General features: G+C 34.5%; 1 protein-coding gene across 1 annotated transcript; it reads left to right on the top strand.

Annotated features, from left to right (window-relative positions):
- Positions 1–23,487, top strand: LOC101253655 (exocyst complex component SEC10b-like). The gene is made up of 25 exons (XM_069291481.1): positions 1–345; positions 482–552; positions 634–879; positions 959–1,033; positions 1,388–1,489; positions 1,789–1,839; positions 1,946–2,051; positions 4,471–4,590; positions 6,108–6,199; positions 6,381–6,546; positions 6,630–6,706; positions 7,023–7,121; positions 7,209–7,299; positions 8,142–8,227; positions 8,714–8,890; positions 9,882–9,935; positions 11,235–11,363; positions 11,465–11,557; positions 11,647–11,793; positions 11,977–12,074; positions 12,306–12,390; positions 13,069–13,127; positions 17,412–17,510; positions 17,595–17,678; positions 23,059–23,487. The coding sequence occupies exons 2-25, from the start codon at positions 484–486 to the stop codon at positions 23,126–23,128; spliced, it is 2,475 nt and encodes an 824-aa protein (XP_069147582.1). The 5' UTR covers positions 1–345; positions 482–483; the 3' UTR covers positions 23,129–23,487.
- The last annotated feature ends 3,552 nt before the right edge of the window (positions 23,488–27,039 follow it).

Raw genomic sequence — 27,039 nt, 5'->3', positions numbered from 1 at the left:
AAAAGGAATTTCATGCCTTCCCTTTTAAAGGAATTTCATGCCTTCCCTTTTAAAGTAATATAAATATAGATGTCTCCCAAAAAAATATAAATATTGATTATGTTATTTTATTAAAATATAATTCAAGATTTGCCCCATATTTGGAGATCCAAACTTGCTCCTTGATAAGCAAAACACCTTAAATTTAGATAAACACGTGGGAGGTTTTCAATGGTTTTTTGAAATAGTATTAGAAATACCGCAAGATTCGTAACTTTTTTATAGATTCAATTCATTTCTACACATTGTTTTACTCTGCAGCAATTGTTGTTATTGAAGAAGAAGAATTACATTATACTCATCAAGGTAAGAATAAAAAATGAAGTTATTTTAATGATTTTTACATAGTAGTGTATATGTATTTATAGGCTAATTATAGGTTAGTTATTTTTTAAATTGGAAATGGGGTTTTGACATTTTTCTTAATCCATATTTATACTAGTCATGAAAGAGATTAGAGACGGAACACAGTCCAACCGTACTCCACTTGCTCTTGATGTAGATGATTTCAAGGTGATGATCTATTTACAATGCAACATAATTATAGTAGTAATTTGTTAAAATAGCCATGTTGAATGTGTGTGTCTAATGCAGGGCGATTTTTCATTTGATGATACGTTTGGTAATTTGGTAACTGAGGTATTGCCTTCATGTCTCGAAAAAGAAGTAGATTCATTAGAAGGTCATGGCAACATTGATGGAATATCGAATGGGCATATGAGGGCACCATCAATGTCAAATGCAGGAAAGTTACTTTCAAGCCCATTGTTTCCTGAAGTTGATGCCTTGTTATCTCTGTTTAAGAATTCTAGTTCACAATTGGTGGAACAAAAAAGACAGGTATATCGTTATGTCATATCTACTGTTCATTCTCGAGAGTTTTTAACTAAAACCCCTTTGTCTCTGATTTGCTATTAAGGTTGATGCAAAATTAAGCAATCTCACAAAAGAAGTTTCTGTTCAAGACTTGAAGCACCGTAAGACACTTGCTGAGGTCAGTAAGTAGTTTTTGTATAATAAGATATATCATTAGTTTAATGCGAAACTTTCTTTTTATTTGAGATGATGATCATGGGGTCTTGGAACTAGAATTGAATATTGAATAATCGAAGAATGAAATGATGACCTGGTTTAAATGACATTCTATGATGTGAAAATGCACTTGATATGTTTAATACATTTGTCTCGGTAAAGCAGGATAGACATTTGGTTTTTCATTTGCCATCTTTTGCTTATGTTATACTTGTAATCGTCTTTAGCATCTTTGGTGTTAAATGGAGCTTCTTTATTCACATTGATCTTCTGAAAGCCTTGAGCATAGCTTTTATGAGTATTAGAAAATGTGCAGCTGGAAAAAGGTGTAGATGGTTTGTTTGGCAGTTTTGCACGTCTGGATTCACGTATATCAAGTGTCGGTCATACTGCTGCCAAAATAGGAGATCACTTGCAGGTAAATGCTATTTTTTTTTTAATTACTTAGACTGTTTAGGTCTTTGCTAGTGTAATTACAAGAAATTAGTTTAGTTTTATCTGATTGTTTCTTTTGTAACATAAGTAAGAAAGTAACATTTGTATCTTGATCTTCAATTGAAGTTTGGTACTCAAGACTTAAGTGTGCTTCGTCCATTGAAAGAATGAGCAGACAATAGAAAGACATTTCTTCTAAAAAATTCAATTTCTCCAGATAAATCTGTTTTTCAAGTTATTTTAGACTGAGTTTGTACATTAATAACCTTTGTTTCCTGTCAGAGTGCAGATACTCAGAGAGAATCTGCTAGTCAGACGATAGAGCTCATAAAGGTAAACTTGTAACCATCTAAAAGTCATTTCACGCATGGATCTTTTTTTTTTGCGTCTGTGTTCTTTATGAAAAAATTGATGGAATAAATTGACTTCCCTCAAACAGTACTTGATGGAGTTCAATAGAAGTGCAGGAGACCTGACACAACTTTCTCCTTTATTCATTGATGATAACCGTGTCGCTGAAGCTGCTTCTATTGCCCAGAAATTAAGTAATGCTCATTACCATTCCTTGGATATTCTCAGAACTGTAAATGTGAAAATTCTTTGCCAAATTTTGTTTTATTATCTTTGGTTGAGCTGACTATTCTAAGGTCAAACTAGATAACTTGCAACCAGGTCAAAAGGTAATAACCCTGCTTATCACTCTTGACTTTTTTCCTTTACTTCTGCTTTCCAGTTTCCGTCTGATATTTCTTTGCCATCAAAAAATCAGGGGGATATTTTGTCCATTGTTATTATTAACGGTGTAATATTTTCGTTTTACACTTGCACCAAGAATCAGATGCCTTCATTCAAAAAATTATCAATTATTAATATTAGTGTTGTGAAAAGCGCAAAAAAGCGCGCTTAAAGCGCGCTTCAAAGCGAGGCGACACCAGTGCGCTTTTTTCTCTTGAGGCGATGCGATCTGAAAAAAGCGCTCGCTTCAGATAAAGAAGCGAGAAGCGACACTAAGGCAAAAGCACAATAAAGCGCGCTTTTTATAAAAAAGCGACAATTAGGGTTTTTTTTATAAAAAAAATAGTCTTTTCTTTAAAAAAAACTTGAAATATACAATATAACTTAATTTTTCTTTCACGACTCTTCTTTCGCTTCTTCTCTCTTCACAACCGCGACTGAGACTGTGTCTCTCTTCAAACCTCGACCGCGACTGCAGGTAAGTTTTAACCGATGTTTATTAGTTCATATCTGTGAGTTCCTTTTCTCCTGAAATATACAATCTTCGCCTTTGCTTCATCTCTGTGAGTTTCTTTTCTCTTCACGATGCGACTGCTGTAGTTTTTTCTTCTTCTTCTCTTCTTCTCTTCATCTCTGCTGACTGCCTCCTCTGTTTTTTTCAATTCTTTTGCTTCTTCTTTTTTTCGTTTTTATTTTGTGATCAATGTGTATGCTAGCAGCCCTTTTTTTTATTTTTTGACACTTCTGATGATGAAGAAGATGATGACCAATTATAACCCTTTGTTATGTCACTTGAAGAGTTTGAGGATCTTATTGAAGAATAGGAGTTTGAGTATTTGTGATTTAATTATGTTTTTGATTTTTTTGCTTTATATGTTATTACTTATGAGTATTATTGACTATCTATTTTCTTTTAATCTAAGACTATATTACCTCTATTTAGTTATTTAGTATTTTTTTATTTTTATACTAAATGTCGCTTTTTAAAAAAAAAGCGTGCGCTTCGCTTCACGCTTCTCGCTTCTGTGAAGCAAGCCCACGTCGCTTTTTTCCGCTTCTCGCCTCCCAAAACACTGATTAATATTCTTCCTCATTTAGCTATTTATTACCTGAGAAAGCTCTGTGTTTCTGACTCTGACAACTTATCTATCTCAAGATGGTGCAAATTAGGATATGCTGTCATGACACAATCATTTTAAGCGTTTACTCCATTATCATATTTTCCCGTTATTTACCTATACTATTTATTACCTACGGATTTAAGGCATATCATTTTCATTTTACCACTTTTGAATTTCTCTCTTTCTCTCCTTCTCGTATTTTCCCTTGTTGGTTAACGCTCTTCAGTTTCACCTAGCCTCAGAGTAGCTGATTAAGCAGTACCTCTGGCTTCTTTCGAGGTGTTGATGCTGTTAATCAATTAGCATGATTTTAGGCGACTATTTTTCCATTAGTAGTTATATGAATATAATATTTCCTTTGATTGACGTCCCTGAATTAGTTATAGTATTTATTGAACTAATAAACCTACTCATGGGATGTAAAGGCATACCTACATACAAAATAAGCCTGTTCTTCTCAAATTCTTCAGTAACATCTAACTACTATCATGTCATCACCAAAAATAATTAAGAGAACTTAAAATTTTAGGTTCATTTTTCTTCTTCTGATAACTTTGAAATGTTTTACTAGTTTCCTGTGGAGAATTATCATAATGGGAATACTTGATACAAGGTTGGGTCATTCCTATCTTTTTACTTTTTCTGAACGGGTGGTGGGATTTCTTGAGAGTTACACCAGACGGAGAAACTTGACCGCTGGGTTGCTTCAGGTTATTGAGTTATTCTCTTATTAACTGTCTGATCTCCCATTGGTGATACTGCATAAGGTTTTGGTTCTAATTGTCAATAAGTACACTAAAATATTAACTTCTCACCAAGTCCTTCGATGAACGACGATATTCAAAGACATTTAATCGTCCACTAATTTAGCTTCTCCTGTTTATACCATTAAAAACTATAATCTAATCCTGGTTCCTGTACTTGGTGTAGAGGATTGGAGAAACAGAGAATTTTTGTTGCTGCAGTTACATTTTCTTTTTTTGTCATTTAAAAAGAAGCCTTTCAGTGATTAATTGTATATCTTTCACCTTAGAGAATCTGTTTTCATCCTCAATTGTGTAACAATATGATTTTTCCCAAGATATAATCACATTTAAGTAATTTGCAGGATCATTTGCTGATGAAGATATTGGAAGACAAAAAACAACTGTCTCCTCTGCTGTTGGAAATGCAACTTCACATATAGGATTGGAAGTTGCTATCACAAACCTCCAGGAGTACTGCAATGGTACAACAGCGAACTACTAATTTCTTTAACTACTGATGTTTTACTGCTCCTCATGGATTTATTCTAAAGCTGTGTTTGAAACTTCTGTTCTTCTTGACTAGCTAGTTTTTCACAAACTACCACCCCGAGAAATGGAGAATCTGAAGTTTTAGAGGAGCATAATATATGATTGAACTTGTGTTGATAAAAAAAAGTAGAGCAGAAGTAGGTTATTTGTTGGTAGAAAGATCTGAAGCATTAAGAACCTTCTGGCGACTCTACAACAAACTTCTTAAGAAATTTCTAGGTGCAAAACAGGTTGAGTGCTTTGCTTGCTTATGTAGTTCTTCTGTTCAGGTACCAAGCAATAAGACCTACTTTTTTATTACCCATGAGATCTATCTTGAAGATGGAACCACTAAACAATAATTTTTATCTAATTAACCCCCCGTCCCAATTTATGGGAAGGTGTTTGATAGGACCCGGAGCTTAAGAATGAAACGAAGACTTTTGAAACGTGTTGTCTAGAATAAGCCATAGATATTTGTGTGACTCATCTCATTAAGGGTATACGTTTCAAGTCAAATTGTTACTAAATATAGAAGGGGTCCCTTTTGGGATTAAACTAAAAAGGAAATAGTGTCATATAATTGGGACGGGGGAGGAATCTTTTCAATTTATATCTTTATTTGACATCAATGATGTTCTGGTCTGGTATGAAAAACATGTTTGACATCAATAGAAGTTCCCAAGACCTAAACCAACAGGATTTTCAATTATGAGCCATGAGATCCTTATGCTGTGTGTAGTCCAGCATGAAGCACATCTCAGACCAATGAACAGGCACAGTATCTCTGAAACTTGTAACATCGATCTCTTACTCTTTTTCATGTCTCTTTACTGTTTTTTCATCTAGGAAAATGTATGGACAACTTAATATAGGGATAAACGGATGTTCATTTGGTGCATCTGAATAAGAACAATTAGAACAAGGAAAGAGGCCAATTAAACATCTGCTGTTTAAGTAAGAGCAATAATGCATGCTAAAAGGCTATGATGTAGCTCCTTCAATGACCATATTACTCTGACTCCTAAAATTTTGCACAATGATGTAAATACGGCATATCATATTAGAAGACTATACCTTAAAAGGGCATAGAGTTGCAAATACCTTTAGTTCATTCTCAGGTTTGTCGTTTTAATTTTCATAAAGTTTTTCGGGGAAAAGTAGCTAGTTCTGTTTTAACTTGTAAAAATTGAACATAGTAAACATTACTTGTGTAATTTCTCTGTAGTCTCAAATGGATTTTTTGATATGGGCACATAGTACTGCATTTTAAGATCTAAAGACGTACTAAACATAGTCCTCAATTTTTACATTAGCTGTTTGGACGCCTAGCTTTTGTTTTCTTCTGATGGTTTTAGCTAGCTACTGTGCTCTTGGTTGACATTTATTTTATGTATTTCCTGTGATGTCATATTCATTTTTTCATTTTAAAGGACATTCTAAGTAGTCTTCTTATTTGGTGACCTGCTAGCCTTGGAAAACAGATTATTAGCTCGATTTGATACGGCTACACAGAAGCGTGATTTGTCTACAATGGGTGAATATGGTAAAATTTTGTCACAGGTAAATTAAGCTGTTTCAGTAGACCTGTCAGAAGTACTTCATGTTAAATCTCTATTAAACTTCCTGTAAACAGGGGATAACGTAAAAGGTTTTTATCCTTTCTCTGGAATTTGAACCTGATTCTTGGTGTTTTCTATTGAAAAGAACACTTCATAATTTGGCATATTCGTTCTCCAAGCAGTTTAACAGGGGTACCAGTGCCATGCAACACTACGTGGGATTACGTCCCATGTTTGATGTTGCGGTGATGAATGCAGATGCTAAATTGGTCCTTGGTGATGAGGGTGCCCAACCCAGCCCTAGCAATGTTGCTCATGGCCTTTCTTCAATGTTTAAAGAAATTGCAGGTTATTTTAGTTGAAGTTTATAAAACAGCATTTCTCTTCTAAATGCATGCCTTTTGAATTTTAACACATTATGTTTCCTCCAGACACGGTGCGAAAAGAAGCAGCCACTATAGCAGCAGTTTTCCCTTCCCCTAAAGATGTAATGTCGATATTAGTTCAGGTATGGTTGATAACTACTTATTGTGTTCTTGAGGCAATTATTGTCTATCTTGTTTTTGTATGATGGTGCTGCAGCAGCAAAAGAAAGCTAGTTCAGGCTTGTCGTCGCAGAGCTTTAACAATATATGCATATAAAGAATAACATATCTGTGGACGTGCACCAGTTAATTTAGACCAAAACAATTTCTATCTCCTTGAGTTTCCTACAATTTGTCTGCCTGATATTTTCCATTCTAGTAAAGTGCTTACTGAGTGAGTGTTTCCACAAAAAAATGCAATTATGGAACTGGTAACTAATAGATTGAGGTTATGAACAGCGTGTCTTGGAAGATCGTGTTCCAAAACTTCTAGAGAAGCTCCTACTGAAACCATCTCTTGTTAACCCACCTCCCATGGCAGAAGGCGGACTTGTATTAGTAAGTGATGTGCAGAGATTATTCATTTCTATCAGAAGAGGAAAATATGGCCTTTGGCTGACTCTTTTGTTGCCTTTGAATGTTCAGTATCTCAGATTGCTGGCTGTCGCATATGAGAAGACACAAGAGTTTGATAAGGAGTTGAGAAGTGTCGGATGTGGTGACTTGGATGTTGAAGGTAGAAATGAAATGAACCTTTGTGCCATCTCATTATTACCTTAATATAGCTGTTTGAAATGTAATAAATGTGCTATAAAACAGAGGTGGAATGTGCCAAGATCTGCATATGACTGCTTAATTTGGCGAACATGCTGGTATTTTAAGGATTTACCTTACTGAGACATGTAAATGCATGATATAAGTCTCATGAGTCTTCATTCTGATTTCTCTGTCAACTAGGACAGTTAATGACAAGGTTCTGAAGAAATAAAGAGTTGTCTATTATGGGCATATTATGCACTTCACGGAGAGAGGAAATTAAAAAGAAGAGATAAAGGAGAACAGGGTGTTCAGCAAAAGTGGGAGGGAAATATAGATTCTTGAATAAATTTGAGTATTAGGTATTGCTAGAAGGTGAGGTTCTTAATAAAAGAGAAGTCTTGACACCCAAGTTTTGTTCTTTTCTGTCGTTGAAGCATGTACTGCTTCCGATATTAATGATCAATTCATATTGTAGACTCGTTTTTCTCCTTTACCCGTTTAAGAGAAACATCAAATATATGCGAGTCTATATCAAATCTTGAAGTGTTATGTTTCTTGTAATTTGCTAAGATTGTTTCTACATCTAACTTCAGTTCCAAATATTATAGAAAACGTTCTAGTCCTGTTAGGTTACTTACTGTGGTTTACTACTATGGTTCATTTGGGTACTAGAATCAGTTTCTTGAAGATACTCACTTTTGTTTTTACCACGAGGTCAATCTAGATCGTCTTGATCATAGGCTATTTCCATTTATAATTTGTTGGACTGGCTTTGTTTATGTCAATTATATTTGTGATCTCCATTTTCTTTTGGTTCAGGTTTGACTGAATCATTGTTTCTACCACACAAAGATATATACATAGAGTGCGAGCAAGCCTCTCTTAAACAACTTTACAAAGCTAAGGTTTGTGACAATTTATCCTTCTGAACAGTCTCATCATTATAGTTTCTGTTTAAGGCACTCCTTTTTCTCTATTGCTTAGGTAAGACAAGGAAGTTTTGGAAGAAGCTATTTCCACAATGAAAACAATCAGAACTCCTAAATGAAGTAAAGAAATTATTGGTTATCAATTTTCTGGTTCTAGGGAACCTTGAAATATTTCTGTTCCAAAGCACCTAGTAGGTGCCATGTAAATTGCAATATCTTTGCTCCACATAGGCTCTTACCAAATCAAACTTAGCTTGCATGAAATTTGGTATACTAGCTGACAAGGCTACCTGTTTCTGGAGAGCATTAAACAACATTGAAGGTCCACAATGTTATTGTAACAATAGATGCCTAACAACTTTCTGAACTTATAGATGTTTATGAAAGTGTTTCACCTGTAACATATCATTCTGGTGGCTTCTGTTGAACAATTTTGAACAGACCTCTTGTTTTAATTTGCAGATGGATGAACTGCGTAGTGAAAGTCAGCTATCCAGCTCTGAGTCGTCTGGGACAATTGGACGCTCAAAAGGTGCTTCAATAGTACTTTCTAACCCGGAAATTTCTGTCACTGTGGTAACAGAGTTTGTTCGTTGGAACGAAGAAGCAATATCCAGATGTAGTTTGTTTTACTTACAGGTATATATGACATGTTTCAAGATGTTGCTGAAGCTGTACCTTCATCATCTCTTAGTTTTTTTCCTTTGGCTGGAAAATCAAAAGGAACTAGTTATTGTATCAAGGCTTGTGCAGGAGTAGATTCATTCACATCATGTTCGTTTTCAAGTCCAGTAGAATTTTTGACCTATTCTATTAAAAAGATGTTTTAGGCTAGTCAGATTAGAAATTAGATTGAAAAGATGTTTATCCATATGACTGTTGGTAGTGATTGCGTAAGTTCCTCTACTTTGGATATCATGTATGTGGAGATTCCCCTTGGCACAGTAGTAAATTATTTATTGCATAGACAGGTTAGTTGAATAGTTGAAGAGCTATAGTTGACATACATACAGAGGGAGTGAGAATCTTCTCCATACTTTATTTAGTAAGTAATATAAATTTTATACAGAAGACCTCAGCAACAAGAATCTTCTGATTTTATGCAAAACAGCTAGATTTGTCTCTTAAGAATGTAGGCAATCGACAAAATCCAGTACTGTATCAATGTCATTTACAACCATTCCTTCACATAAACCTGTAATCCTACAGAAAAAATTTTTATTTGTAAAAAGACTTCCAACTTTTGGCAAAACAGGAGTCTGATTTCTCTTGAAACACATGTGATCTCTTTCTAGCCAAACGGTCCAAAATATACATCATGGAATTCTTCTCCATGCCTAAATCTGATCCTTATCTTTTCTCCTTGACAACTTATTACTGTTTGTTTTAAACTGAAGGCTGCCACTAGATTCAATATAAGTTCAATAATGTATACCAGATTTTCCAAGTTAAGTTACAATGTGGCCTGTAGTAATCAAGTATGTTATAGTTATCTTTTTTTAGTGTCTTCTGCCGCTGGTACACGTCTTTAGGCCATTCTCCTAACTTGATGATCTATTTGTTGACTGTTATACTTTAGTAGATAAAAACCTACAGGGATTAGCTAATTGATTATACCTCTTATATACAGCCTGCTGCACTTGCTGCTAGTATTAAACCTATTTTCACATGCCTTCTAGACCAAGTAAGTTCATCACCTCCTTTTACATTTATAGTTTGTTTCAATTGTTGCCGTCTTTTAGTTCTTTCATCATGTCACTGGGAGCATGCATTAATCAAGTAGGAAAATTCATAGAAGGTACAATATATATCTTATGTGACATATATCTAAAATATGTGTTTATGTGTGTGCCTCTATATATATATCTGTAGTCTTCTGCATGTTTAGAATTCATGTAAGCAATATCTCTAATGCAGAATAAGGAGTTCTATTTTCACTGTTTGGTTTTGCCTGTGGAAATATCTAGCATTTGTATAGAAACATCTCCGATGATGAAAGCTAAATTACATTAAACTTTGGTAATATCATTTTGTTTTATTGTGGGATAAAAGAGCTTTGACAGGTGTTATAAGAGAGGGAGGAGACGAGCAAATCTCCAAAATCTTTGGTTGCACATTACTTTTTTACCCTAGTCATGAATGAGTGTATCAATAATATACAAAATGGGATTCAATGGAGTATGTTATTTGCACAAGTTATTGTTTTAATCGCCGAAAACCCTAACAAGCGTAGTCAAACCAAAAGTTTGAACCATGGAGAAGCACTCAAGAGTAATGGTCTTAGGAAAAGTAGAAGTAACCAAAAATCATATAGACTCTAAGTTAGCCAACACAAGAAGAAAGGAGTGAGATGACTATATGCAGTCAATTCATCTAGATGAAGTTGCACGACAGAATTAAAATAGGTTCACTGGAATAGAGAAATGCTAAGGCTGTGCTATGCGTTCAGAGGATACTTACCAAATTAAAAGGTAAGTTCTCTAGAATGTTAATGAAATCTGTAATTATAAATGGACGCAATGTTTAGCCTCTAAGCCTCAACATGTCCACAAAATGAATAAAATTGTTAGTGGAACACTTACATTGGGTCCTCATCCTGGGTTCACTAACAACAGGTCTGGTGTTTGTTAGTGGAACACTTACATTGGGTCCTCATCCTGGGTTTACTAACAATAGGTCTGATGTCTGTTAGTGGAACACTTACATTGTTGTCCTTTTCCTGGGTTCACTAACAATAGGTCTAGTGTTTGACAAGAATCCTTTTAGTTCGGGTAGAAATTATATTTTGATGCACAAATAAGTACATGGTTTAGAGGATCACTAGTCGTTTGAGAACCCCTTTAGGACAAATTATTGGGTAATGAAACAGGACAAATAGAGCTGAGTGGTTACTAAGGTTCCATCTTACCAGACCCTACTAATTTCGAAAGAGGCGTAACAGTAGTTATGGTACAATTGTTTTTCTCACTCTAGACTTTTGCAGGTCAGTCAATACATAATAGGAGGTCTTGAAAGAGCCAGAGAAGGCCTTACTGAGGCTGCTGCCTTGAGGGAAAAACACTTGCTGGGAACTAGTGTTAGCCGAAGAGTTGCTGCAGCAGCTGCTTCTGCCGTAATTATACCAGTCTTTTCTTTTGATCTAGAGTTTTGTACTTTGTATACATCTAAATATTAAGCGACCAGCTGTCTTGTTGTATGATTGGTTTTATATAGGCAGAAAATGCAGCTGCTGCTGGTGAAAGCAGTTTCAAATCTTTCATGGCATCTGTGCAACGTTGTGGAAGCAGTGTGGCTATTTTGCAGCAAGTGGGTTGTTTTGATGCCAGTGGAGTCAATTTTAAATTTATGTAGATGTAGCTTTAACTCAATTGCACTTAACTCATGGTTTTCTTTAGTATTTTGTGAACTCCATATCGCGGCGTTTACTTCCTGTGGATGGTGCTCATGCTGCTTCTAGTGAAGAAATGGCAACAACTATGTCACGTGCAGAGAGTATTGCTTGTAAGGGGCTTCAACAGTGCATTGAAACTGTCATAGCAGAGGTTTGTGATTTAGAATATTTATTCTTCTGTATAGGCTTGATAAGTGCTATATGTGGGACACTTGTCCTCCCTAGGCAAAGTAACTCATTGGTCACTTTTACCAGCCACTTAATGTTTTCCAACTCTTTCATCTGTCCTCTAAAACCAAACATTTTGTTTGACATCATGTTCCCCTTCTTTCAGGTAGAAAGGCTACTGTCAACTGAACAAAAGGCAACAGATTATCGATCACCTGATGATGGCATTATCCCTGACCATCGGCCAACAAGTGCTTGTGCATGGTGAATCGCTATATTAATTAAAAGATGCACATATGTTAGTCTTTTTTTTTTATAGAAAATGTATTCTTGAAACATCTAGAACATATTCAAGTATGAAATTTCAGTTGATCTTATGATTGCTTTCCTCTTTATATCTGGCGTAGTATATTTTAAGATCTTTGGAATTTACGTCTTTTTTGGCAATCATTTAGTTTCATTTTACTGGTATACTAATATTATATCTACAACCAGTGCTGTTGCATACCTTTCCCGTGTGCTTGAGTCGGCTTTCACTGGACTGGAAGGGCTTAACAAACAAGCGTTCCTTACTGAATTGGTATGTTACTGTTCTTATTGCTGTGACTATTATTTTTCGTCCAAAACCATGATGCCGGAAATCTTCTCTCAAGTATCTTTTTTGCCAAGAAAGGTTGAGTGTGTTATAGATAGCACCAAGAAAGTTCTATCAAAAGTATTTACAATCGAGACAAAGAAACCCATCGCTTCGTATTCTTAAAGGCATTCTATCAGATCTATCACTTCTCTTTTTTATCTGTTAGGTAAAATATCTTCTTGTAATTTCCCAGGTTTATGCTGTTTCTAGACGCACGATAACTGATCCTTGACCCAATCGGTCATTTTTATAGTTTCAGAGAGTTCTGTTTCTGGAAATTGTTTGGTAGCTTGTTCGAAATTGTATAATCAACTGAATTTACCTTTACACATGTCCTAGCCTGTAACTCTCAAAATTCTCCAATTAACAAAACCACCCATGATATTGATTTGCTAAGAATATACACATGGTTAGTTTGTGCATACACACATTTGTTGTGCAAATGGTAGGAAGAAATTGGAACTTGTCTCTGCATCCATTTTAGTGCTATGTATTTTTGTCGTGTCGGGTTATTCAGCGGTGTCTAAATTATCTGCAACTTATTGATTCTGTATTTAGTTTTCTTTGCCAGAATTTCTTATATTGATACTATGTTTGTCCATTTTAAAAATGTTCTTATAGGGAAATCGCTTGCACAAGGGGTTGCTTAACCATTGGCAAAAGTTCACTTTTAATCCTAGGTAATTCCTTTCTCTAGTTCATTCGATTTAGTAGTAGCAGCAGCAGAAGAAATTATAGTAGTTTCTTGATATATCAAGGATGACTGGTACAGGTATTGCAGCTATTGCCACATCATTTATGTCTAATTCTAAGATACTTGTGGTATATGATGGTAGGCATATAAGCAAGAAAAGACCTAACTTTGTCGAACAAGCAAGGACTTGGCCTTCTTCCTCTATGAATAGCGCAATGTGACACACAACAGATCAGTTAGAAGGGAAAAACAAATCGATCACACATCCTCTCACTTCCTCACAAATGAAGCCTTTGACCTTAATAAGCCTAATCCTGCCCTTCACATCCAAAACTGAAAAATCATTTTCTTTGTGGTCAAATTGCAGGAAAGATAGTATTGCAAGTATAAACAAACATAAGAATGTTGTTTTTGCACTAGATCATAAAACTAAAGTTATTTTTAGTTAAATGTTAGCATATTCGTGAGAAAGTTATGACAAGACTTATTTGTGTTAGATTACATGAAATATGGATTCATATGAGCAGTGCATATGTATGGAGAACATAAAAGGCTTGATTTTAGCTCTAGAGCATAAAATCAAATGTACTTTGAGTTATATACACTCTGATAATTGGGGCATCAATTTTTTCATCTGAAGGGATAGCACAAGCATAAAGTCCTTGTAGTTTCAAGAAGTAAAAGTCTTCAACTGAGGAGATAATAAAGCAAGGCAATGTTTTATAATATGAACAGATCAGTAATGTGATAGACCTTACTGCTGAAATACAAATTAAAGGAACAAGAACTGCTATTTCACATTCACTGATATTACAACAATCACGAGTATGCTACTAACATAATAAATCACATCCTAAGACAATAATGAACTTAGTTATATAATAATAAAGATCACAACCTTTCTGGACATTCGAGAGACTAGAAACTCTCCCAGAATTCCTTTCCGTTATTTTCTGAGTATCCTTCTTTTTCACTGCCCTGCTCCTATTTCTAAAGGAAAAATCACCCATTAAATGTGTAACTTTCTCATGATAGTTACAAAGTTTCTTACTTGTTTATTTTGGTCTCCTAGAATAAGTTTTTATAACTTGAGGCACATCATTACCTTTCCCTATAAGAATCACCTTGTCCTCAAGGTGAAAGTCCGGAAATTATTGATCGATGATTGCATATTCCTCCCAAGTATTCTCAAAGTCTGATAGGTTCTTCCACTTGGATAGAACTTTCAATTTTCCATTGATTAGCTTCCTGATCTGTCTCACTGCCTCAGGCTCAACTTGAAGCTCCAATTCTTGGGTAAGAAATGGAGGTAGGTTTTGAGCAGAAGAAGTTCGAAGCAAGCATTATATCAACTGTGAAACATGAAACGTTTAATGAATGCATGTTCCAACTGGTAACTCCTACTGATAAGATACGGAACCAATCTTTTCTAGAATCTTGTAAGGACCATAAAAACGGGGACTGAGTTTTTCATTTATCTTCTTAGCCAAAGAACGTAGTTTGTAGGGCCGAAGTTTGAGATATACTACTTCACCAATCTCAAAAGTCAGTTCTCTACTATGTTGATCAACTTGATTCTTCATTCTTTGTTGTGCTTGTAACAAATGTTCTTTGAGTTCGGTTAAAATCAAATTTCTAGTACACACCAACTCATTTACTTATTCAACCGCTGAAGTAGTGTCATTCATGTGAAAAATTGATGATGTATCCCTTCCGTATAATGCTTTAAAGGGTGTCATACCTGCAGATATATTAAAGGATGTGTTAAAACGATACTCAGCCCAAGATAACCAGTGGGACCATTCTTTAGGATTTTCTCCTGCCATACAATGGAGATATGTTTCTAAAATCCTATTCACAACTTCTGTTTGCCCATCAGTTTCTGGATGATCAGAAGAGCTATACCTTAAGGTAGTGCCTGCTAGCTTGAATAGTTCCCTCAAAAAGTGGTTTATGAACACCCGGTCACGATCAGACACAATAAACTTAGGAAATCCATGCAATTTAACCACTTCCTTAATGAATACAGCTGCTACATCTTTTGTTATTGCTACCTGATTCATCTCAACCAGAAATCCTTGGTTTCCTTTCGTTAAGAAATAAGTCATGGGTTTCAGTGACACTACTGTTTGAACCATCTCCGGACCGACCCTCTCAATGCGACACCAATCTTCCTACATCTTTGAATTTCATGGTAAAAAGTTTCCAATTCACCCTCATCTTTCCTAATGTGGCTAACCATTCCATCCCTAATACCACATCAATTCCCCTCAATTCAAATAGAAAATATTGTTGGTTGATTTGGACTCCTTGCACGTCTATCCTTACCTTTTTGCATACTTCACTCCCACAAACCTGCTGACCATTAACAATTTTTACTTCAAATCCTTTGGTCTTGTTAATAGGTAATTACAGATGATGAGCGAGGATGGATGATATAAAATTATGGGTAGCTCTACTATCGACCAAAATTATCGCATCGTGTCCATGAATCTTCCCCACAAGTTTCATTGTTCTACCTCCTGTAAGGCCTACAACTGAATTCATATCAACACCATCATAGTACCTTTCATTTCCCCTTCAACTACATCTTCTCCTGTAGACTCAAAGAATTCCTCTGTTTTGTCTTCATCAGTGTTGGGTGCCTCTAAGATAATCAATAGGTTAAGCTTCCTATTTTTACAACGATGATTAGGGCCAAATTTTTGATCACATCTGAAACATAACCCTAACTCTTTTTTTCGGGCAAATTCTGAATCAGACAACCTTTTGAATTGTCCTTTAGACTTTGCTACTGCAGTCGCGTTGAAGCTAGTCGACTTTGTGGTAGTATGCACTGGTGAATCAGTGTTACGACTTGCTACACCGGCTCTTGAGTCACGAGATTCAAGAATGTTTGCAACTCGGTGATAATTGGGTCTAAACCCAACTGTTTTATTACTTGCACTTCCTCTGCCTGATCAAATTTAAAGCCTTGTACTTCCTGCAAAACATAATTTTGATCCTCCATCTTTTGAGCCATCTCCGTTATCTCCCTCAAGGTTTGAGCCTTAAACAACATCACTTTTTCTCAAATTTCCTCTTTCAGCCCATCTAAAAATACTCCAGATAACATTCCATCAGATGCTTCCTTCATAGATGCTGAGACCTTTTCAAATTCTTCACGAAACATGATAACTTACTAACCTGCTTCAACCCAATTAAGACAACATATTGATTGATTTTTGAGAATGATGAAATCGGTTCAACGACTCTCTTTTGAAGTCCTCCCAAGTTAGCATTTATTTTCAAGATTCCATCCAATAATACCAATTTAAGGCTTTTCCTTCCAAACAAACACCTGCGAATTTTATTCATGGTAAAATATCGCTCAACTTTTAAAATCCATCCAAAGGATCCTCTCCTTTCAAAACTGGTAGTTATAATTTCTGGAACTTCTTCCCATCTTTTTCTCCAACCCTGTTGACATTGCTTACCTCTTCTTGATTTCCGACAGATCTGGTTTGAGAAGGGGATGCTTCTGCCATCATAGTTCTCCCTTGTGCTTCGATTCTAGCAGGAGTCTCTGTCATTTCTTGAAACCATTCTTCCAGTTTTTTGATATATTCTCTTATCCCTGTCAAATTTGTCTCCTCTTGTTCAACTCGTCCCTCCATTCTACTTACCATCTCTGAACGTTACAGCTCTAATACATATTTGATAGACCTTACTGAAGGAACAAATACTGGTGTCTCACACTAGATTCACTGATATTACAACAATCACGAGTACACTACTAATATGATAAATCACATCCTAAGACAATAATGAACTTAGTTATATAATCATAAAGATCACAACCTTTCTAGACATTCGAGAGACTAGAAACTCTCCCAAAATTCCTTTATTTTCTTAGTGTCCTTCTTTTTCACTGCCGTGCCCCTATTTCTACAGGAAAAACCACCCATTAAATGTGTAACTGTCTCATGACAGTTACTAAGTTTCTTACTTATTTATTTTGGTCTCTTGGAATAAGTTTTTATAACTCGAGGCACATCGTCATGTCCTGAAAAGAAGAAGAAAGAAAGGAATTAGATGTCTCGAAGAAGAGAATATACATAATCCAGAAAGCACTATGGATTAAAACCAAAATCTATCAATGGTTAGAGAAACATAAAACGTAAAATTTTGAGCTTGGTATTTGGTTTGACATTTAGGTAAATTCCCCTATTTGTAATGTACATCTGTTGAAAGTTGCTTCATCTACCGAAATTCTCTCTGCCTTTTGCAGTGGAGGCTTGCGTTTGAAGCGTGACATAACAGAATATGGAGAGTTTGTTCGTAGTTTCAATGCCCCTCAGGTTGACGAGAAATTTGAACAACTTGGAATGTAAGTTGCAAGGTTTTTCGAAATTTTAAGCCTCATACAAAATATAATTTCCTCTAATGTTTCCTGTTTTGACTCTTGCTTCAGCATAGCGAATGTGTTTATTGTTGCTCCTGAAAGTCTAGGCCCCTTGTTTGAGGGAACTCCAAGCATTAAGAAAGATGCTCAAAGGTGACTAAGATGTTTACATTTTCATGTTCTTTTTTTGTGTTATGAATGTGTTCAAGTGAAAGGTCTACTTTGTTGAATCCATCCCATTTTTGGTCAACTTTAGCTATTCATTACGCATTTGTTAAAAAGAAATAATAATTGGAGTTGAAAATAAAAGATTTGGTGACTGACAAATTGGTTAGATATGCAATCATTTTTGACTTTGCTATATTTACCTATGTCATTAGTAACACATGCATGATTTTATCCTTCTATAAATAGAGCGTTCTTGCTCATTTGTAAAACACACCAAGTTAGAGAGAAAAACCATTTTGAGAGCAAAGTGAGGTATTCCATAGACTACAGAAGAAAAATAATATGTGAAGAAAAAATAGAGTATGAGCGATATTTTAGTAAGGTGGAAACCAAATGTATTGTTCTTCTTGAGTGTATAGTAGTAACTTTGAGTAATGTATTCATGACTACATAGTGTAAAATTCCTTATTATAGTAATATCAGTTTCTCCTTTTGACCCATATTTATCCCCCTTATTTAGAAGGGTTTTCCATGTAAAATTCTTGGTTTCATTATTTTCTCATTTTATTTACATTAATTTTACCATATATATTTTTGTGTTTATCCATGTTTTTCCCGACAAACTGATATCAGAGTCTGAGTATGCTCTGTGGTTGCATCACAGTCTGAACTTCCATATTAGAAAAGATTTACTTTGATTTGCGATAACAATATTTTTTGGGGAAAAACAATGGAAGTCAACACAAGTAGAATGGTTACTTTGAATGGTGTTAATTATGCCATTCAGAAGGGAAAAATAGAATATCTTCTTTATGTCAAGAATTTTTACAAACCAGTATTTACCACTTTAAACCTGATAATAAAACAGATGAAGTGTGAAATCTGTTGCACATACATGTTTGTGGATTCATTAGGCAATGGGTCGACGATATGTGTTGAACCATATTTTTGGGGAGACACATGGTCAAACCCTATGGGAGTATCTTGTAAGTTTGTATGCTCGGAAGACTAAAAATAACAAAATGTTCTTAATAAAGAAGATGTTGAATTTAAAGTATCATGATGGTTCTCCGAGACCATCTGAACAATTTTCAGGGGATCATGAACCAACTACTTGATTGCCTACCAGACTCTTGGGAAACATTTAGAACTTCATTGTCAAATTCTGCTCCAAATGGTGAGATCTCTATAGATTCTGCCAAGATTAGTGTCTTGAACGAAGAGATGAGAAGAAAAGTCAAGGGTCTTCTTCGTCGGATGTCCTGATAACTGGCCCCATGGGGAGAAACAAAATTCGTGGTTCTCAGTACAGAGAACAAAATAAGAGCAAATTCAGATGAAGACTTAAGGATATTAAGTGCTATCATTGTGGCATGAAAGGGCACACAGAGAAGTTCTGCAGGAAGTTGAACAGGAAAAACAAAATAAAAGAGAAAACTAAAGAAGCTGGCAATGAAAATTACCAAGCCACTGTTACCATCGAAGATCTTGTTACTGTCTTTGATGAAGGATATGATAAATATTGCTTGTGATGAGTCAAGCTGGATTGTGGACACTGCTGCCGCATCTCATGTGACACAAAGGAAGGTTTTTTCTCTTCCGATACTCCTGCTGATTTTGCAACCTTGAGTATGGGTAATGAGACTGTTTCTAGGGTGGTTGGTATTGGCACAATTTGTTTGGGAACTAGTGTTGGAACTAAACTAGTTTTGAACAATGTGAAACATGCTCCTGATGTTCATTTGCACCTAATTTCTGTGGTGTTTTAGATGATGAAGGATATGTTAGTACCAACAGTGATGGAAAATGAAGTTCATTAAGGCTTCCTTAGTTGTGGCTCGTGGTAACAAAGTCGTGGTCTATACTAGACTACGACATATGCTTGTGATGATATGGTGAATGCGGTTGAGAGCTATAACCCTCAACGTTATGACGCAAGAGACGTAGCCACATCAGTGAGAAAGGACTTAATGTTCTAGCCAAGAAGAATTTTTTGTCAAATTTCAAAAGTGCTAAATTAGAAAATTGTGAGCACTGCTTGACCGGTAAACAAAATAGAGTTTTCTTTAAGGATTATCCTCCTTCGAGAAAGAAAAAGTTGCTTGAGTTGGTGCACTTTGATTTATGTGGTCCAATGAAGACAAAGAACATTGAGCGCTCTCTTCTTTGTCACTTTATTTGATGATTGCTCGAGAAAACTTTGGGTCTATGTCTTGAAGACTAAAGACCAAGTGTTAGGTGTCTTCAAGCAGCTTCAGGCTTCGGTTGAAAGAGAAACTGAAATGTATTCGTACTGATAATGGTGGTGAATATTGTGGACCATTTGACGAATACTGCAAGCATCAAGGTATTAGACACCAGAAGACTCCTCAACTTAATGGTTTGACTGAAAGGATGAACAGGACCTTGATGGAAAGAGTTAGATGTTTTCTGAAGCAAAGTTGCCGAACTCATTTTGGGGTGAGGCTTTATTGACCGCTACACATGTTATTAATCTATCTCCTGTTGTTTCTTTGCAAAGTGATGTACCAAATAGTGTTTGTATGGAAAGGATGTTTACTATGACCATTTGAGAGTATTTGGTTGCAAGCCTTTGTACATGTGCAAAAAGATAAGAGGTCAAAGTTAGATGCCAAGACAAGGCAGTGCATCTTCACTGGATATGACCTTCATGAATTTTGTTACAGGCTATATGAATTTGTGAGAAACCGTGATATTATTTTAATGGAGAATCAAATAATTGAAGATATTGACAAAGCGGAGAAGGTAGAATTTTGAAGTTTTGATGGTATAGTTCATAATGATGACGTTCGTCACACAAGTGTGCATGATGTTGTTGGGCTTGATAATCATTATGACGCCCATAATCATGTATCTCATCAACATGTTAGTGTTGATAATAACAATGATATTGTTATTGATGATCATGTTGCTCATGAAGTTGTGGACGAATCAAATATTCCGCTTTGGAGGTCCACAAGAAAATGGTTTCCTTCCTCCCTTTATTCACCCAATGAGTATGTGTTACTCACTGACGGGGGAGAACCTGAATGTTATGAGGTGGCCATGGAAGATGAGCACAATGATCAATGCACTGAAGCCATGCAAGATGAGATGAAGTCTCTGCATGAGAACCACACTTATAAGTTGGTAAAATATCTTAAGGGCATGAGAGCTTTGAAGAACAAATGGGTGTTCAAAGCTAAAGTTGAAGACTTGAAGCCCAGATACAAAGCTAGATTGGTTGTTAGGGATCTGGTCAAATGAAGGGTATTGGCTTTGACTAAAATTTTTCTCTTGTTGTGAAAATGTCCTTGATTCGCACAGTTCTAGGTTTGGCTGCTAGTCTTAATTTAGAGATTGAGCAAATGGATGTGAAGACGACTTTCCTTCATGGTAATCTAGAAGAAGAGATTTATATGGAACAACCTGAGGGCTTCAAAGTAGATGGTAAAGAAAATTTTGTGTGCAAACTCAGAAAGAGTCTATATGTCCTAAACCAAGCTCCTAGACAGTGGTACATGAAGTTTGAATCTGTTATGGAGGAGCAAGACTATAATAAGACTTGTTCAGATCATTGTGTATTTGTACAAAAAAAATTTGAGAATGATTTATCATCCTTTTGCTGTATGTGGATGATATGTTGATTGTGGGCAATAATACTTTCAAGATTGACGAGCTGAAGAAAGAGTTGTGTAAGTCTTTTCTATGAAAGACTTGGGCCATGTCAAGCAAATTTTGGGCATGAGAATTACTCGTCTCAGAGATAAAAGGGAAAATTTATTTGTGCGAGAAGAAGTACATTGAACGTGTACTAGAGCGCTTCAATATGAAGAATACTAAGCCTGTTTGTACATCTCTTGCTGGTAATATGAAGTTGAGCAAGAAGATGTGTCCTACAGCTAGGGAGGAAAAAGAGAACATGGCCAAAGTTCCATATTCCTCTGTCGTCAGAAGTCTAATGTATGCAATGGTATATGCACTAGACCTGATATTGCTCACGCAGTTGGTATTGTCAGCAGATTTCTCGACAATCCAGGAAAGGAGCATTGGGAAGCTGTGAAGTGAATATTCAGGTATCTTAGAGGAAGCTCAGATGAATTCTTGTGTTTTGGAGCATCAAATCCAATTTTGAAAGGCTATACCGATGCTGATATGGCAGGTGACCTTGATAACAGAAAATCCACCACTGGATATTTGTTTACTTTTTCATGGGAGCTATATCATGGAAGTCGAAGTTGCAGAAGTGTGTTGCACTATATACAATTGAAACTAAGTATATTGCGGCTACTGAAGCCGGCAATGAGATGATATGGCTAAAGCGATTTCTTCAAAAGCTTGGTTTGAATCGGATGGAGTATATTGTCTATTGTGACATCCAGAGTGCAATAGACTTGAGTAAGAACTCCATGTACCATGAAAGAACAAAACACATCGACGTCAGATATCATTGGATTCGTAAGGAAGTGGAGAGTGAATCATTTCACATTAAAAAGATCCACACAAGTGAAAATCCTTCAGATATGCTGAACAAGACGATATCGAAAGACAAGTTCGAGTTATTCAAAGAACTTGTGGGTATGAGCTCTCTCTAAAGAAGATTAAGATACCTTCTTCCAGTAAATAGGACTGGAGGGGAAGATTTCTTGAATACATACCATTTTTGGTCAACTTTAGCTATTCATTGCTACAAGCAATTGTTAAAAAAGAAAAGTCATTGGAGTTGAAAATAAAAGATTTGGCGGTTGACAAATTGGTAAGATTTGTAACCATTTTTGACTTTGCTATATTTGCCTATGTCAGTAGTGACATACGCGTGGTTTTATCCTTCTATAAATAGAGAATTCTTGCTCATTTCTAGAACACACCAAGTTAGAGAGAAAAACCATTTTGAGAGCAAGGTGAGGTATTCCATTGATTATAGAAGAATAATAGTTTATGAAGAAAAATAGAGTGTGAGCGATATTTTAGTAAGGTGGAAACGAAAAGAGTGTTTTTCCTTTTGAGTGTATGGTAGTGACTTTGAGTATTGTATTCGTGACTACACAATATAAAATTTCTTACTATAGTAATATCAGTTGCTCCTCTTGACGCGGGGTTTTTTCCCCTTATTTAGAAGGGTTTTCCACGTAAAATTCATGGTGTCATTATTTTTCCATTTTATTTATATTACTTTTACCATATATATTTTTGTGTTTATCCGTGTTTTTCCCAACACACTTCGGTTTTGTTAATAACTAATTTTTTTCTTTCTGAATAGTAATGTAACAAAAGGTTGAATGACTTGTATATTGTTTAAGGTTGTCTGCTGTACAAGTTTAAGGCGGATAGTTTTCTGAATTCTTTCTTTTATCTGCAAACCCAGGTTTATTCAACTCCGCGATGATTACAAGAATGCAAAACTTGCATCAAAGCTCAGTTCCTTGTGGAGTTAGCTTAGTTGCATCAGAAATTACATCCTTAAGATAAAAAATCCCTTTGTACTTGTAGCCTATATATATGGCAAAGACTTTCCATCTCATATTGGATCTTTATATTTCTGAACATGAAAATATGGGGAAGATTGTTGCTATTTTGTTAATGATCTATAAGAAAGATATAGTTTTTTCTTGGTATAAAGATGTATTTTTTCCTATGCGGAAACTCTTTGCACTTGCCAAAAAATACACATTCTTCACAACTATTAAGACTTGTTATGGGCCGGACAGTGGTTTCCCTGCTTATTATGGGTCTGGCTGTGTTTGACACCTCAGAAAAAAAGATGCTATGTCTTCCCTTCTTTTGCTTCTCCTTCCTCTTCAGTATGCAGGTACAAAAGCAGGCTAAGTTTGAACAGTAGCTATCATCAATTTCTTCATAATGAAAAGTTTCAAATGACCTGTTATTTACCTTTTTATTTCACAAGGTCCCTTTTTCAAACTTCTAGTTAAGTTACATTGATGTATTACTATTTGAGGCACTGAAACTTATAAGGTATTAATGAATTATTTTCGAAGAAGGGTAGTGATTGACTAGTTGTAATTTTATCAACTAAAGGAAATACTTTTTGTGTAGGGTGTTTTGATTGCTTCCTTTTAGGAAATGATTTCGAATCTTAAAAGTATATTGCACATAAGTAGACACTAGGGGTATACATGATTAATTGGGTTGAGTTTTTCAAATATCAAATTGAACTATTTTATCGTATTTTAAAATTTATACATCAAATCAAATTAATAGAATTTAAATTTTTCATCCTCGAGTTTTTCCGATAATATATTAATTACAGAAATATAATTAACTTATATTTAAAATATATATTTAGTCTTATCAAACTATAACTATTTAAGATATTTTTTTTTATAAAAAATAACACAATATGAGATGAGTGATGACACAAAAAACATTAACAATAAATAATAGGGAAATAACATAAAATAAATATTCCAAATCAACAAAGTCATGAAAAATGCTTGCATATAGGCTTCAATCTGCCTGGATGTGTATCCACACCATATATATGCTTGCTCATATTTTTTTCGAGGAACTTCCTTTATATATAGCCGGGGCGTTTCTTCCCCTTGGGCTTTCTCCCATCATTTTTTGCTTACACTATGCTCGTTTGGTACAAAGATTAATAACACATGAATTAGTAATAAAATAATTAGTAATGTAGGGATTAGTAATGCAGAGATTAATAATACGGGGTTTACTTTTATTAAGTATTTGGTTCATTATTTCTCACAATATCTTGTGTTTGGATTAAAGCTCTTTATTTTTTTTTCAATTATACCCTTGAATTGTTGGATAATTGGATCAAGGTAGATAATTGTCGGACAATATTATTTCTTACAACCTTCAAACTAGCTATGAGAAGAACAAATTTTGTTGTCATGTATGCTATTTTTTACTTGAATTATTTGAGAATAAATTTTCATCTTAATAAATTGACCACTCACAAATTGCCATTTTTAGATTTTGGAAAAGATAAATAATCTACTTTTAAAATTGAAAACATGGTCAACAATGGTAAATTTGAATAAACCATCTACATTTACACATAAAAATTGCAATTTGTAGTTTTAATATGTATGTAATTTTTTTATTTTATATATATAAATATATATATATCGCATACATATTTAGTTAAGGTCACAAACGTTATATACAAATAAATAACTAATATTTTAAATTAGTATTGAATTTATTTAGTAACAAACAACTCTCTCTAAATAATTTGTAAGCTAATTTATTTAAATAAATTTACTAATACAAATATAAATCATAAGATCAAGAAAATAAATAAAATAATTAAAATGATTTGAGAAATATTTGTATCTTTGCATATACTTATTCAATTGTTATTATATCAATGTATTACCAATTCCACCAAATGAAAGGTATTAGTAATACATCGCATAGGACCATATAAGAAGTATAACTAATTTATGGATTAGTTATACATAGACCAAAATTTCTATCAAACAGAGTACTATATAATACCTTACATAATACTTGTAACCTTACAAAAGAGAGTTGGGCATGTCAAGATACTCTCATGACCCGAGTATTTGCTTCCAACAATTAATGAAATAAAAATGTACATAATCATATCCAAATCGAAAAAATCAAAACTAAATAAATCAAACCCAACTAAAATTATAAAATGAATAAATAAAGTAAAAATTACCTAATTAACTTATTGTTATAAGCTAATTACATTTATCTCTATCCTTTTTCAAATTATAAAAATCCTTTGAAATTAGAGGCTCTTGGGTACATCAGTCAACAATGTGATACATATCTCATGATACATTATCTTTCTGTATGTTACGCTATTAAGGAAAAAAAAGACTGGATAATCAATTTACAATCCCATAAAACACACAATCACATTTTAATTACTGTTAATCAATATCTCACACTGTGTAACAACTTCAACATTCAAAATTGTTCAAGCAGATCCAACATCTTTCAACTTTGATTCAATTTTTTTTTTGTAAATTTGGAGAAGATATATAATAAATATATCGATTTTGCTGAGACATTCAGAAAATTGAGAAGCTGAAGTAAGGTATGAATGATACAAATGTGATGAAATTATTATTAAAGAAAACACTATGTTTGTGAATCTAAAATCAACAATTGCAACTAAATTAGAAATTGGTGAATTGAGAAAAAAAACTTTACATCAAGTATGTTGTAAAAGTTAATTATGATACATGACTAAACACACCTAATACAAATTAGATACATGAATTATGACTATATATATTGTGTCAGCTTTGTATTACGTGTGTTTAGTTATGTATTCATTACATAACAATGGGTACTATATGTATCATGTAAAAATTGATGAATTGATGAAAAAAATAGACATCTAGTACATTGTAAAAGATAATTTTGATACATGACTAAACACACCTAATACTAATCTGATACATAACCATATGTATTCTGTTAGCTTTGTATTACTCCTTCCATTTCAAAAAGGATATTCTAGTTTGACTTGAAACGGAGTTAAAGAAAAGAAAGAAGAATTTTAATTCTTGTGGTTCTTATATTAAAGTTATATCAAATGTACCAAAATGCCCTTTAATCTTGTAGTCTTAAATATGCGACGTGAAAAGTTTAAGTTAAAATGTGCCAAAAAATGAAAGAAATCATTATTTTTGAAACAGACTAAAAAGGAAACAGGGACATTCTTTTTGAAACGGAGGGAGAAGGTGTTTTTACTTATGTGTTTGATACATAAGAGTAGGTACTATGTGTATCAGGTACTAAAATATAATGAAATTTGGCATAGTTATGTACACATGCCCATAAACAAGATTCATATTGATTAAGGTTTGAAAAAATTGGGGCTATGTGTAACATCTCGCACATCGAAATAGATAGGAAGAAGCTTAGACGTTGAAAAAGTCAGTTTTGGAAAGAAATGAAATCTAGATTTTTTTTAAAGAAGTTAAAAGTGAGTTCTTGGTCAACGTCAAATGTCCATAACTCCTAGTTTAGGAGAAGTTAGGTGTAGTTCTAGATATGGTTGGAGAACCTTGGATGATCTTTCCAACGCCGCCAAGTTTGTGCGATTCCGATCTCGTATGAGTGAGATATGCCTTTCGAAAGTTGGGCTACTGGATTAAGGGAAGTCTAATTCGGATTTTCAAAGGGTAGTTTGGTCTTTTCCTTACCCTATTAATTTATCTCATTTTTGGTAATTAATTAGTGGTATAAGTTGAATTATATCAGTTTACACTTTTACCAAAAGTTTTATAGTTTTGAGAGAAGAGAAATGAAGAGGAGAAAAAAGGAGAAAGGAGAAGGGCGTTCAAGTTTCATCAAGATTGTCGAAGTTTAACTTGTGGAT

The sequence above is a fragment of the Solanum lycopersicum genome, chromosome 11 (assembly GCF_036512215.1).
Source record: "Solanum lycopersicum chromosome 11, SLM_r2.1".
Classification (NCBI taxonomy): Eukaryota; Viridiplantae; Streptophyta; class Magnoliopsida; order Solanales; family Solanaceae; genus Solanum; species Solanum lycopersicum.
The sequence above is the reverse complement of the archived record's forward strand: the minus strand, read 5'-3'. Positions and strand labels throughout refer to the sequence as shown.